The following is a 13,207-nucleotide window of genomic DNA, read 5'->3' as shown; positions in this document are numbered from 1 at the left end:
TCAAAAGCACTTCGAAGGCCAGCATTGTCATTTTGCTATCTCAGATACTATTACATTTCTTTGAATGGGGACCGGAAGCACAGAAGCTTTTCCATTGGCCCTACTTGCAGCATCCCACTCTGAGTATGTTACTCCGGGAATACAGGTACGGGGCAGCAAACAGCTCGACCACACCCTTCACGCAGCTATACCAGAGCCATGCCATCATTGCCCCCCTAGCTGGGTGGGAATGATAATGTATAGCCTGTGTCGGTCATGAGCACCCCACTCGCGACGGCGGGTTCAATAATGGTGCACTCGGCTTATTGTGCTGCCTTGTTCTCCCTGCAAACACTCTGTGGGCCCCCGCTCGGGGTTTAGGTACCCTCCTGCCTTTCATCGCTCCTTTCTAAACTGGTCCTCTCTCAATTACACTATGGTCTTGCGAGCCACTCTTGTTACTATACCCCAGTCGTTTTGCTGAGTCGTCAATTTATTTTTATTTTTATTCAATTTTTTTTCTCTTCCAATGCGCAATCAAGGATCATATAACAGCATGTATTGCCCCATCCCAGGCTTTGTTGCCTTTTGTGTGCCTTAGACGAGTTCTTATACCCAATGACAGTTTTGCGATGGAAGATACGATGTCTTCCCCCCCGCCTGTAGCGATCTTGTATTGGTCATCTTCATGTTACACATAGCGCAGAATATCAACTGAGCGAAAATCACGTTGCCGGCACCCAAGGTGCGCTATCCCGCCCTCCTAAACGGATGGGATAGTAAATGCACACGGGATGCATTCCGCCTACCGTATCAATGTAGAGCTCACACATACGGCATGGGATCTGAGACCGCGACATGGACGGAGAAAAACCATCAATTTGCATTTTGGCCCTGATGAGGGCTCGTTTGCCAACGTACTTCAGGAATAGAACAGATGCCAGGTGCATTGCCATCTCCGAATTGAACGGTGTATCCAGCACGCACTCACTCACGCACTCCTTCATCCATAAGATAACAACAGTATGCGAAAAGATCTCACGTTCTGTGCGGCATCACACACACACATATGAGCGGGAATGAACGCACCAGCAAGGGGCCTGTGGAATAATTGGACCAGCAAATGACCAATATATGTTCTGCAGCTGATATTGACAGAGAAGAGAAGAAGCTTCAAAACGAAAAGCGTTGAGGTGACCTCAAAGCCGATACCACGAGCAACGAATCCTGAGAGGACGGGTCCAGTAAGCGAGCTTGGTCCAAGTAGACAGGCTCAGAGCACAGCTCCGGCTTGAGCTTTTGATAAGTGGCCCTGACTGGACCGAGCCTCGGCTCCCGCCGCCCTTGCAACTTCATTGCCGCCAGCTCTGGAAACAAGGCCATTCTGTTTTTTTTCCACAGAAATCGCTAGAAACGGAAAGGGGAGAAGAAGGGAAACAAATGTCGTAAATACATTAGAATCGATCCATAGCGCCAGGCTCTTTTGATGCCACCACCACCGACGGGGAAACCAGAGACATGATGCGAAACAAGTGTGAACGGGGCATGGAGAACACGAATGACAGTTCAGGTATTTATTGCCGGATCGGGACACCGCCACGCGCTGGGGGTGGGCTCACGCTGTCATCTTCCTTCTTCTCGGCTTCCTCGGTCTCATCCGCACTTGTTTCCCGTTGCAGATAACTTGCCTCCTTCACAGGGCTTCGGCTCTGAAATCCGATGGAGCCGGGATGACCACTGATGCTACCAGGGATCTGCTGGCCTCCTTGAGCACTGATGCTGCCGCCATTGCTTGCAGCCGCAGGGTTGTTAGCACCAGGCGAGGTGGCAGTTAGGTGAGGAATGTTCTCCGGGACGGGGTGCTGGGAGCCAATGTTGGTGACACCGACGTCCGAAGCCTTTCCGGCCTTGCTGAGTGCGTAGTCACCCGAGTCAAAGTATTTGCGCTCCTAAACAGCAACAAGCCCGCGATTAGAGGGTTGACGGACAGACTGCGTGAAGACAGTTAGGTCGGCATACCTTCAGTTTGTTCTGCAGGAGGTCTTTCTTGGTGGGCATCTTGCCATAGAGGCGGAAGAGCCGCTGCTCATCCGGGCTCATTTTCTAGATAGACACAAAGTCATTGTCAGTCCAATAAGGAACATTATTTTCAGAGGGATTAGTCGCTCGGGAAAGACTCACGCTAGTATCGATCTTGTTCTGCTGATGGGGATTCATATTGGTGAACCAAAGTTTAGAAATTGAGGATTGACAGGAGCGAAAGAAAGAGAATAAAGTCGGTGACGAGGAATAGAGGAAGGAAGAGTTGGGCAAAAATAAGGTGAGGTTGTTAGGTTGTTGAGGGGGGGACAGGACTGGGTGAGGCGTGGTCACTGGAAGGGAGTGTCGTCAGGAAACCCCACCGATGGCGGGGAGGAAAGTATTGATTCCACAGGATGGGACGACACCAATAAGTTGGTCGAGTGGGAGGGAAGGGAAGGGCGTGAAAGCAAGAGAGAACGAAGAAGATAAAATTGAAATGAACTGAGTTGGTCAAACCGAGAAGATAAGAGAAAGAAGAGAAAAAGGGGGGGAGGGGATGAGTTGAAAGTGGGAGGAGGAAGAGGCAGAAGAGCAAGTCAAGCAAGCAGTCCGAAGATAAAGAGAGACACAGAGACAGAGAGAAGTGACCTTGCCCGTCATAATTGGGGGAAGGTGCCACTGCCCGATGGTTGGCTGTGACCGTCTCAGTACCAACCCTGTTCTCCGCTAATGTCGATCCACCTGTACCCACTATGCCTGTTATAGTATGATGCTATCTGCATCTGGTTTAGTCTGCTGTATTCTGGAACGGCTCCACTACCTCGTGACTATACTGTTACATACCAATACCGACCTTGCCGGCAACTCACTTCCAGCATAAATCAATCAGTAATTCACAAGAGTTAATTTAACGTGTGTATGGACTTTTGTACAATTTCATGTTCACCACAGACCTATGTAATTCTGCTTGACGGCGGAGTCAATGCCATCAGTGGTTTTAGTGCAATTAGTAAATTAAAGAACTACTACTTAGATTCAAGTGCCGATAGTCTTTATCGTTGTTGGCCTTGATAAGTTGCCGGTTTATCGATTAGAAACCAAACCCAGCCAACCCCTCCATGGTTTCATTGTGAAATCAGATGCAGAGAATATCCAACAAATCACTCATTTTTTTTTTTTTTTTTTAGATTTAATTATGCAAATATTATATTAGATGTAAACTGCCTCATCTGCTTCAAAGTCCCCTGATAGTAATTGCAAGATGTAAATAGGGAGTGGTAAGTAATGTGATGATGGTGGTGGTGGTGAACTTGTCGGGTGTGGTATTATTAGTACTCGGTATTCGACCTCGAATTGACTTCTTCAAACGGAATCAAATTCAGCAGCTCTTCTCCATTCTGCCCCTCCACGAACGCATCGCACTCATCTCTTCTTCCAGTCTTGCTGGATTTCATTTCCACGTAGGCTATTCTCCATTGTTCTCTCTCTCTGTCCATACTTTTCATAATCCTGAATTATCTTGGGACATTTTATTTTTCCTATTCCCATAATTCTTGGTTGCCGTTATATTCTGACGACAAGAAAAGGGAAAAAAGAAGAACAAGGTATAACTACCTGGGACGACACACTTTGGTCTGGTTCAGACCACCTCTCTTGATACACCCATCCAATTGTAAACGCTCTAAGCCATTGTTTCAACTGCAGGATACATCAAATCCTTCCAATTGCGACACCATGTCCGCGCAAGGTTCGGAACCCGTGACCATTGTGGTCGAACATCTGGACCCCGAGCTGGGCGCTTGGTCCGCCCTGGAGTATGGCTGCATTGCCCGTGAATCACACGCCGCGGGAAGCAAATTTCTCCTCAGTTCGGTGCCCACCTCCTTGCAGATGCCAGAAGACCTGGCTGCTACCCCAGGCCTTGGGGTGGAGCATCGCAGTGTCGAGCAAATCTTTGCGGATCGGAAATCCAGAGTCTGCCTGCTGGACCCCGCTGCCACCGTGGAGTTGAGTCCCGCTGATGCAGACACTTTTGATGTCTTCCTTTTCGGAGGTATTCTTGGTGAGTGCTTCCAATCATCGAGCCTGGACTGTCGGAGGTATCTAGTTGGCATTATGATATTTCCAAGATAGCTAACCGTCGAAATCCGCTGGTCTTCAGGCGATGATCCTCCTCGTGGTAAGTTTCCCTTTTGAAATAGCAGTAACCATGAGGTTCAAGCTGTTGACGAAATGGATTCAGATCGGACTTCCGAACTGCGCAAGAAGGGTTATGCCGGAAGAAGACTGGGCCCTAAGCAGATGACCACGGACACGGCGGTGCGTGTTACGCGCATGGTCGTGCATGAGAAAGGTCAACCCCTGCTTCTCCGGACAGTGAGATGAGAGACAAGAGCTGACCCCGGGACAGTGCCCCTGGAGCAAATTCAGTACATTGACTACCCGGAAATTTTGATTAACGAGCATGAACGCACCGAGATGCCGTTCCGCTATGTAAAGGGCGATGATGGAGAGCCAATCATGCCCAAGGTGCGTCCTGGAAGAACCTCTCACCCACAGAGACATCATTTCTCATCTCACGATATCACTGACAAATCCCAGGGCATGGTTGACTTGATCAAAAAGGATGCTGACCAGGGCATTGATGATCTTGTCTAATCTGGTATACCCGCAACGGACGTAGCTTGTCCGAAAATTAAACCTCTGTACAGGATAGTTAAAGAGAGAAATATAATAAGAAATCATGAGCGCTAGACCCGCAAGATGAAGAAGGACTAAGTCATGGACCCTAAGGACTGACCCGATTCGGGCGAACTCTTGGCTAGCACCGGCGAGAAATACATCACGGATAGCTTCGGAAAAGGGAAAGTGATATGGTCAGATAACCATTGGAGCTATTGCCACGAGGACATTGTGGCGTTCTATCTGGCCGATTCACACAATGCATGAGAAAGACACAGTCAGAAAAGTCATAGAACCAAAGAATGCGACGGGATTCGAGTCTTTCTATAGAAGCAACCTATAGAGCCCCCAAATAGGCAACGATAGGCTGAGACGGTCTGGATACGGTATCAGAATGGTTTCATCCCTTCCCTCAGGCCGCTTCTCACGCCTCTTCAGGGTGCGTAACAATCGTAACGGGATTGCCAAGATACCGGCTGATACGGGGCCATACCGAGCGCCGCCCCGTCTGGCCACGCCATCCTCTTATGCTCTCTCTATCCACTCTCTCCCTCAGCTGTCTCTCTCATCCACTTCCCTTTCCCATCTTTCGCCCTCTTCCTCCCCTTTTCTCCTTCAGAGTCTCTTGACCTTCACATCTGGCGCGTGTCTGGACAGCGGCTCTTGTGCTAGAGGTCGCAAACACTCCTACCCCGCCTCCCTCTGAACTTGACCTTTATCCCTGTTCCTGAACCAGGTTCCCTCCCGGTCCTCTCCGCCGACGTAATCCCCGAGAGGGTTGCTTCCCATTACCTCCGCACCCAAGGGTGACGGGTAAGCGAAAAGTGCAAGGCCCCGCTGGCTGAAATTCGATGACTCCTTGAGCGCGACTTCAATCCCACTTGGGACCGTTTCCTCCGCGCTGTCTTCGGCATTATCTACTACTACCCCGGTCATCCGCCGCCGCCGCCGCCGCCATATCTCAGTATTAATCGCCTACACATGGTCTCCTTATCATTCCGCGGGGAGACCACTTCCGTTTCCTCAATGGCGTCCTGGTTGATCTCAACGCTCCTTTTTCTGAGCCCGTCCTTGGTGTCAGCCAAGTCGGCCGCAGACTATTATGTTCACTCCTTGCCCGGTGCCCCCGAGGGGCCCTTGCTGAAGATGCATGCTGGGTAAGCTTCAATATTCCGGACCGGTCCGCTTAGCACTCATATACTGACTTGCGGCCTCCACGCGCAGCCATATCGAGGTGGATCCACAGAACAATGGAAACCTTTTCTTTTGGCACTATCAAAATCGCCATATCGCCAACCGCCAACGAACCGTGATCTGGCTGAACGGTGGGCCCGGATGTAGTTCCATGGACGGCGCATTGATGGAGGTCGGTCCGTATCGCCTGAAGGACAATGAAACCTTGACCTATAATGAGGGTTCCTGGGATGAATTCGCCAATTTGTTGTTCGTCGATCAGCCAGTTGGAACCGGGTTCAGTTACGTCAACACGGACAGTTATCTCCATGAGCTCGATGAGATGTCGGCTCAGTTCATTGTCTTCCTGGAAGAGTGGTTCAGATTATTCCCGGAGTATGAACGCGATGATGTATGCTGCAATAACCCGCTCTGCCCTAGCCTCGCACCCTAAGGGATTCTCTACTAACATCTCCCACAGATCTACATTGCCGGCGAGTCCTACGCCGGTCAGCATATTCCATACATCGCAAAAGCCATTCAAGAACGGAACAAGAATGTTCAAGGAAAGACCATCGCTTCGTGGAATCTGAAAGGTCTATTGATTGGCAATGGTTGGATTTCTCCAAATGAACAGTACATGTCCTACTTACCCTACGCATATGAAGAAGGCCTTATCAAGGAAGGCAGCCGGGTCGCGAAGGAACTCGAAGTCCTGCAGTCAGTCTGCAAGTCCCGGTTGGAAACGGGCAAGAACAAGGTACACCTGAACGATTGCGAGAAGGTCATGAATGCTCTGTTGGATAAGACGGTCGAAGACAACCAATGTCTCAATATGTATGACATCCGCCTTCGTGACACCACCGACGCATGCGGTATGAACTGGCCGACCGACCTGGAGGACGTGAAGCCTTACCTGCAGCGAGAAGATGTGGTCAAAGCCCTTAACATCAATCCGGAGAAGAAGTCTGGCTGGGTGGAGTGCTCAGGAGCAGTGAGCAGCGCCTTCAATCCGCAAAAGTCCCCACCCTCGGTTCAACTACTTCCTGGCTTGCTGGAATCGGGCCTTCAAATTCTTCTTTTCAGCGGAGACAAGGACTTAATTTGCAACCATGTCGGAACGGAACAGCTCATCAACAACATGAAGTGGAACCGGGGCACCGGTTTCGAGACCTCACCCGGCGTCTGGGCTCCTCGACACGATTGGAGTTTCGAAGGCGAGCCGGCTGGTATCTATCAATATGCCAGAAACTTGACTTATGTGCTCATCTACAACGCAAGTCACATGGTTCCCTACGACCTTCCCCGTCAGAGCCGGGACATGCTAGATCGCTTCATGAATGTCGATATCGCGAGCATCGGAGGCAGCCCCGCCGACTCGCGCATTGACGGCGAGAAGCTGCCCCAGACGTCGGTGGGCGGCCATCCCAACAGCACCGCGGCGGAGGAGCAGGAGAAGGAGAGGATCAAGGAGACGGAATGGAAAGCCTACGCCAAGTCAGGCGAAGCCGTTCTTGTCGTTGTCATTATCGGAGTATTAGTTTGGGGCTTCTTCATCTGGCGCAGCCGCCGGCGTCACCAGGGATATCGGGGTGTCTGGCACAAGGACATGAGCGGAAGCTCTGTTCTCGAGCGGTTCCACAACAAGCGCACGGGAGGCGCAGACGTCGAAGCTGGGGATTTCGACGAGGCCGAACTCGATGACCTTCATTCTCCGGATCTCGAAAGAGAACACTACGCTGTGGGCGAGGACAGCGACGAGGATGATATCTCGCGACAGCATTCTCGACAGGCCTCCCGAGCTGGGGGCAATCATAATCTATCCTAGTTCATCTTTTTGTTGGGTAAACTGGTGATGGTGTAGGTGTATGGCTTGCTTCGGGTTTTGGCCTTTTGTTTTTGATTTCTTGGCCACGAAAGGACGTGCTCCTTATGTGCATTTATCATCTTATCTAGGTTGCTACCTGGCATCATTTAACATCTAGACATGAACAAAGTTTATGACCGCTTCCTGATATATAGCCCAGACACAGTGCCCTCCCCGTCTATAAGCCACGAAATCTCATCTACCGGTAAACATCGTATAAACCGCAATTTAGTCGATATCCAATTGCAACTCCCCCCTCCCAAATAATTACCGCTTCACCGTCCATACCTTGACACTGCCATCATCAGCGGTAGTGACCAAGACCTCTTCCTCCCTGCTCACGTCACGACCACGATCCGCACGCTTGGCCCAGGCCACATGGTTAATCTCATAGATGCCATGCGCCCCCGGCAACACCGCCAGAACCGCCCACTCCGGCCGCACAGCACCCTTTGCCGCAGCGGCAGGCGGATCCGTATCCATAGGCTGCGACTCACCCGCAGAAGCATCATCATCCACCACCACCAAGCGCTCCTCATAGATCACAATGCGACCATCCGCACCCACAGACGCCAGCAATCCCGTCCGCTTGCTCCAAGCGACCGCATAAACAGCCAGATCATGCACCTTGGGCAAGACCGTCTCCTCCTCCCAAGTCTCATCCAGGCCCGTCGGACGCAAAATACTCGGCATGCCTGTACCCCCAGCAGCAGCCTGCTCCTTAGGCTGTCTCCTCCAGACCCGGACGGTGCAATCATCCGAGCACGACACAACACGCGGACCCGACAACTCCCTCTTCACATCCTCCTTCCACTGCGCCAACAGCGTCTCTTCCGAACAAACTGGCGCATTCTCCACACTCTCCCAATCCACAAACCACACGGTCCCCTCATGACCCCGCAAACAAGCAACCTGTCCCCAATCATCCAGATCCTCGCGCCAAATACGAATCGTATCATCGTAGCTCGCACTAGCCAAACACTCCTCCACCGGATGCCACGCCACACACTTGACATCTCCCTCGTGCTCTTGCATCACCGCCACCGTCTCGAAGTTATTGTCCCCGTCATCCAGATCCTCCCAGACCCAGATCGATTTGTCCCGCGAACATGTCGCGAGGAGCATTCCCGAGGGGGACCACGAGACGGATTTGACTTCGCTGTCGTGTCCGTCGAGGAGAACGGCGAAACGCCATTCTTCGTCTTCATCATCTGCACCGCCGTCGCTGTCGTTGTCTGCGGCTTGCTGTTGACGGAGAATGTCGGTCTCTTGCGCTTGCTCTTGTTGTGACTCGCTCTTGGTGGTGATTTCTTGACCCAATCCCCATCCTTCATCACCAGTCGTCTGTCCATAACTGTCCCACCGACGCCATATCCCCGCGGTGGCGTCGAAACTACCCGTTGCGAGCACGCTCTCGCCCTGGACATGTGGCTTCCATGCTGCTGTGCGGACGCTGCGCTTGTGTCCGCCGGAGATGGTGGAGAGGAGCCGGAAGTTGGTCAGGGAGTAGACGCGCACGGTCTTGTCGGAGCTGCAGGTGGCGACGATGGGGAGTCGGGGGTGCGGTGCTGTTAACCAGGTGCGTTCGAGCGAAGGCGGGGTCAAATCCGACAGCAGCTGGAGGTGGGGGAGCGAGGAGGCGGGGTGGTCGACGGCGGCCATGGTGATGATTGAGGGTATTCCGGTCTATATTTAGAGCGCCTCCTTGCTTTCCTGCCGCAAATGTCTACTCGGGCTCTTAGGAAGTCGGTAGATGGTCCAATGGGAGAGGATGGAAATAACGTGGGATTTGGCGGGGAGCGAATACTGACTGATAATGTCGTCGTTGCCGTGGATCGGCGATTAGTCACGTCACAGCGCGCTGAGCTCACCAGTTGGCGGTCGTGAAAAGGGGTTGAATATAGAATGGCTTCATTTTACAGGTTAGTACTTTCATCCATATAGAGCCCCGAACATACAAACTGCGACTGTATAGATTCGCGTTCACATTAGGTACAGAAATATCAACACTACGCCTTCACATCCTAGTCTACCCTCCTGTTATAGACAGATATCCCTCCAAAGAAGCCCATGTAAAAATAAGAGACCATAAAGTAACGGATGAAAAGAGAGAGAGAGAGAGAGAGAAAGGCCCCTGTCAGCCCGAAATATACAATTGGGATTACGCTCCAGTTTGAAGCCCAAACACCCTAGGCCAAGATGCGATCGTAGATCATGCCATGACATAACCAGTCCACTTCACGCATCTTCTCCAACTCCTCGGTCAATTGCCCGACCTCTGTCACGAACTCAGGCATACCGGCTCCTGCTAGACTCTGGCTAGCCGTAGTAGTGGCCCGCACCCTCTCGCTGGCGCTAGACGCGCTCATACGAGAGAGGATGTGAGCTCGTAGACGCGACAAGATCAACCGTGCCACAGGGTCCGTAAAGCTGGCAGCATTGGTCGCGCTCCCGCACGATCCTGCAGAGCCAATGGATCCTGCAGGTTCGGACACGGTAGACGAGGAGGCAGCAGACGGGCCCGACGGGTCTGGGTCCGTTTGGATCTCGACTGTCGTCTGCGTCGCTCCCGCCGGTGCGGCAGCGGCGCAAGCGGCACCTACTGGCGCCAACATTCGTCGAATGGTGGCTGCCAATTGGGCGCTCGCACTAGGAGGCATTGGGTGAGTGGACTCTAAAATCGACTGGACCCGATCAGGTTGGATCTCATTGAAGTCGAGGGACAGGATTCGGTCAGCCTCGGCCTTCCATTGAGACCGCACATCACGTTTGAGTAGGTTCTTTGCCGTTAAGAGTATGGACGCCGTGGCAACGATCCGAAATGCTTGGGCATGTAGCCGCCCAAGCCGCTGGCGATCCAACTCCAGTGTCTCAGGAATCAGCTCGTCGGACACGGGGGCATTGCTCAGCACCAGATCCACCAATCCTTGCGCGTAGATCTTTGCCATAGGGGGTTGCGGCTCGCCATTTACGTTCTCCGGATCACGCTTCCGCATCTCATCTGCGAGAACCTTTCGGTACGTCCGCCAGAAACGGCGGGTCTTCCCGAGACTCAACGAGCCATCTTGGAGACCTTTCTCGAACGTTCTCTGTTCGTAGCCAGGCGCCTCCTGAATGAGCTGCGGCGCCGCCATCTGGATCATGAAATTGGTGTGATCGAGAGACAGGAGATCGATGATTCCCATAAGTCTCGCTAGGCGATCGATCGCATCCCCGGACGTATCCTCGACAAAGGCCTTGACCACAGGGTCACGATACGGTGCGCAGAGCTTCGGAAGGATGGTATTCATAAACTCGAAAAATTTATCGTAGGAAAAAGCACCAGCCTTGCACTGGTTCTCGATTAGTTTAGGATCCAGCACTTCGCTGATCAATACGTGGAGCGAATTGCCAGGCCGAAGAGAGCGCAGCAATCGATCCTGAATCACAGTAGCCATAGCCACCGTCCAGTTCGTGCCCAGACCGTCATCAACATCCCTGCGCATCATTTCGCACATATGCTCCATTATCCGCCTGCGCGGTTCCGTATATTGTTCCTCATCAATCTTGAAGGCCTTGTTGATGAGGAGCTCATGGACCAACGCCCGGTTCTCCGGAAGGGCAGTAAGGATGCGGGTGAACCGTTCATGAGGTGAAATCCGCTGCCTGTCTAATTCTTTCAAGACTGCACTATCCACGTTATTGAATGTCTCACTGATAGGAGAGGCAACACTCTCGGTGAGAGCTTCGGTGGAGGGCGCAACTTCCGCTGACCGCGGGATAGCTTGCTTCTTAGCGGCAGTACGTTTCTTCTCACGCTTGGCCTTCTTCAAAGCATCGCGCACCATCTGCATGGCCCGATCAGACCCCGCCAGACGCTTCAGCCTGGCAAGGAGCAATATCTGGTTTTGTCTGATCCCCTGCCGATAATCGTCGGCCACACCACCGGCACGATCATCCTTGACCGTCTGCCAGATCAGCTCCAGCTCGATAAATTGAGCTAGCATAATTTCAATCAAAACGCTGGAATCATGCGTCTTCCACGCATGGAACGCAGAGAAAAAGACACTGTATGCCTCACACAGCACCTGGAGCTCAGTGGATATGGACAGAGGCGAGCAGCAGCCGGAGGAGAGCAGAGGAGTAACTTGCTCGAACGCCCCGAGGAGCTCTCGTGCTTTGGCAATCAGGTCCTGTTCCTGTTCTCCGTTGCTGCTCAGAACCTCTGTAGGATGAGTGACAATCAAGTAGCTGCTCAGAAACGTGCGTACAGCACCCCGGCCGCCCATGGTGCCGCTTTCCATGTCTTGCAGCCCGCAGAGTCGAAGGACGCGGGCCGTAGTGGTCAGGACTGGATCCGCCGATAGCAGGGCACCCACATCCTCAAAGGTCATGTCACGGATGCGACCGGTGGTCAGGCCTAGGTCAAGAAACTCTCGCATGATCAGTTTGGAATGGTATGTCCTCCATGCGCGTTGAATTGTTCTTGCGGCTGCGTCCCGCGTGATGAGACCCGCTGAAAGCTTTGACATCTTCTTCTCGTCCGTGGAATGCAGGCTAGTGGTGCGGTGGCGCCGTTGGCTCTGTTGATATAGCATTCGCCTTTTCTCTACCTCTGCGAATTTCTCGGCGATCTCCAAACGAAGGCGAGCGTGCTCAGCGGCCTTCCTTTCCCGGTTGTCTTCAGCTTTCTTTTTCGCCCGGCGGACTTCCTCCTCGCACTTGGCAGTGATTTCAGCCAAAAGCCGTTCCCGAGCTTGCTGGGCAGCTAAAGCCCGTTCCTCTCTTTGCAAGTTGCGTGTAGCAGCTTTCGCAAGGGCAGCACGTAGCCTCACCTTTTCTGCGTGTAACGCGCGGTCGGCAAGCTGTGCCTTGCGGCTTTCGAGGATAGAGGTCCGCCGGAGATGCTGCGCTGCGTGATCGGTAGAAGATGCGCCATGAGCCGACGCATGCGAGTGTTGCGAATGAAGGGACGATATCGAGCTTCGACGGGATGAGGCTGCTGATGAGCGACGGATCACACTGGGTTTCCGGGCAAAGCGAGCGGCGAGGTGGGCAGGGAGGCTCAGAGGAAGAGTAGGTTCATCCGATGACATCTCTACATCCGGGTTGTTTGAAGGTTCGGAGACGACGGGACTACCGGCATCGGGAAGCTGGACCTCAATGTCTGAATTGCGACGGATCATGTTCTATTAGGACGAGGGTTTGTAGTTGTACTGCTGCTGCATCCGCGCCAGAGAGACCGATAGGGAGGGGCCTTATCGGAGGGGTTGGGGAGGGAGGGTATCGGATGGGTGTACTGTATAGCGACTGGATTATATAGTGCGACGGTCAAGGGCGGGTTGAATCCGTAACAGACAGACGGAAAAGGAGAGTCTGGATAAGTGTTGGGCAGGACAAGAAGAGTGTCGCCGGGACGGGTGCGCAGCAGCACCGAAGAGTCGGGGAAGCGTTCGTAATCAAGCTGAAGGTTGGAACATGCCCCGGAGAGATCCGTGCTTTCGT

General features: G+C 52.7%; 5 protein-coding genes across 5 annotated transcripts; 2 read left to right on the top strand and 3 right to left on the bottom strand.

Moving 5' to 3' along the window:
• Nucleotides 1-1,457: 1,457 nt before the first annotated feature.
• On the bottom strand, nt 1,458-2,353 carry BO87DRAFT_96572 (endosulfine family protein). Its single transcript, XM_025629700.1, has 3 exons — nt 2,161-2,353; nt 1,999-2,082; nt 1,458-1,928 (listed from the first exon to the last, which is right to left on the bottom strand). Exons 1-3 carry the CDS (start codon nt 2,194-2,196, stop codon nt 1,554-1,556), a joined length of 495 nt encoding a protein of 164 aa, XP_025478202.1. The 5' UTR covers nt 2,197-2,353; the 3' UTR covers nt 1,458-1,553.
• A 1,021-nt stretch (nt 2,354-3,374) lies between these two features.
• BO87DRAFT_377799 (SAM-dependent methyltransferase) lies at nt 3,375-4,979 on the top strand. Its single transcript, XM_025623645.1, has 5 exons — nt 3,375-4,063; nt 4,163-4,180; nt 4,244-4,354; nt 4,412-4,530; nt 4,603-4,979. The coding sequence occupies exons 1-5, from the start codon at nt 3,736-3,738 to the stop codon at nt 4,657-4,659; spliced, it is 633 nt and encodes a 210-aa protein (XP_025478201.1). The 5' UTR covers nt 3,375-3,735; the 3' UTR covers nt 4,660-4,979.
• Nucleotides 4,980-5,527: 548 nt separating this feature from the next.
• kexA (serine-type carboxypeptidase kexA) lies at nt 5,528-7,837 on the top strand. The gene is made up of 3 exons (XM_025629699.1): nt 5,528-5,840; nt 5,908-6,268; nt 6,338-7,837. The coding sequence occupies exons 1-3, from the start codon at nt 5,665-5,667 to the stop codon at nt 7,682-7,684; spliced, it is 1,884 nt and encodes a 627-aa protein (XP_025478200.1). The 5' UTR covers nt 5,528-5,664; the 3' UTR covers nt 7,685-7,837.
• On the bottom strand, nt 7,774-9,493 carry cia1 (iron-sulfur cluster assembly protein CIA1). The gene has a single exon (XM_025623644.1). It carries the CDS (start codon nt 9,383-9,385, stop codon nt 7,991-7,993), a length of 1,395 nt encoding a protein of 464 aa, XP_025478199.1. The 5' UTR covers nt 9,386-9,493; the 3' UTR covers nt 7,774-7,990.
• A 419-nt stretch (nt 9,494-9,912) lies between these two features.
• BO87DRAFT_311973 (IQ calmodulin-binding motif domain protein) lies at nt 9,913-12,888 on the bottom strand (the record flags this gene model as incomplete). The annotated part of the gene is made up of 2 exons (XM_025619564.1): nt 9,913-10,202; nt 10,323-12,888. The coding sequence occupies 2 exons, from the start codon at nt 12,886-12,888 to the stop codon at nt 9,913-9,915; spliced, it is 2,856 nt and encodes a 951-aa protein (XP_025478198.1).
• Between the last annotated feature and the right edge of the window lie 319 nt (nt 12,889-13,207).

Source organism: Aspergillus neoniger (genome assembly GCF_003184625.1).
Source record: "Aspergillus neoniger CBS 115656 unplaced genomic scaffold BO87scaffold_22, whole genome shotgun sequence".
Taxonomy (NCBI): domain Eukaryota; kingdom Fungi; phylum Ascomycota; class Eurotiomycetes; order Eurotiales; family Aspergillaceae; genus Aspergillus; species Aspergillus neoniger.
Note: the sequence above shows the minus strand (reverse complement) of the source record. Positions and strands in the feature narration are given on the sequence as shown.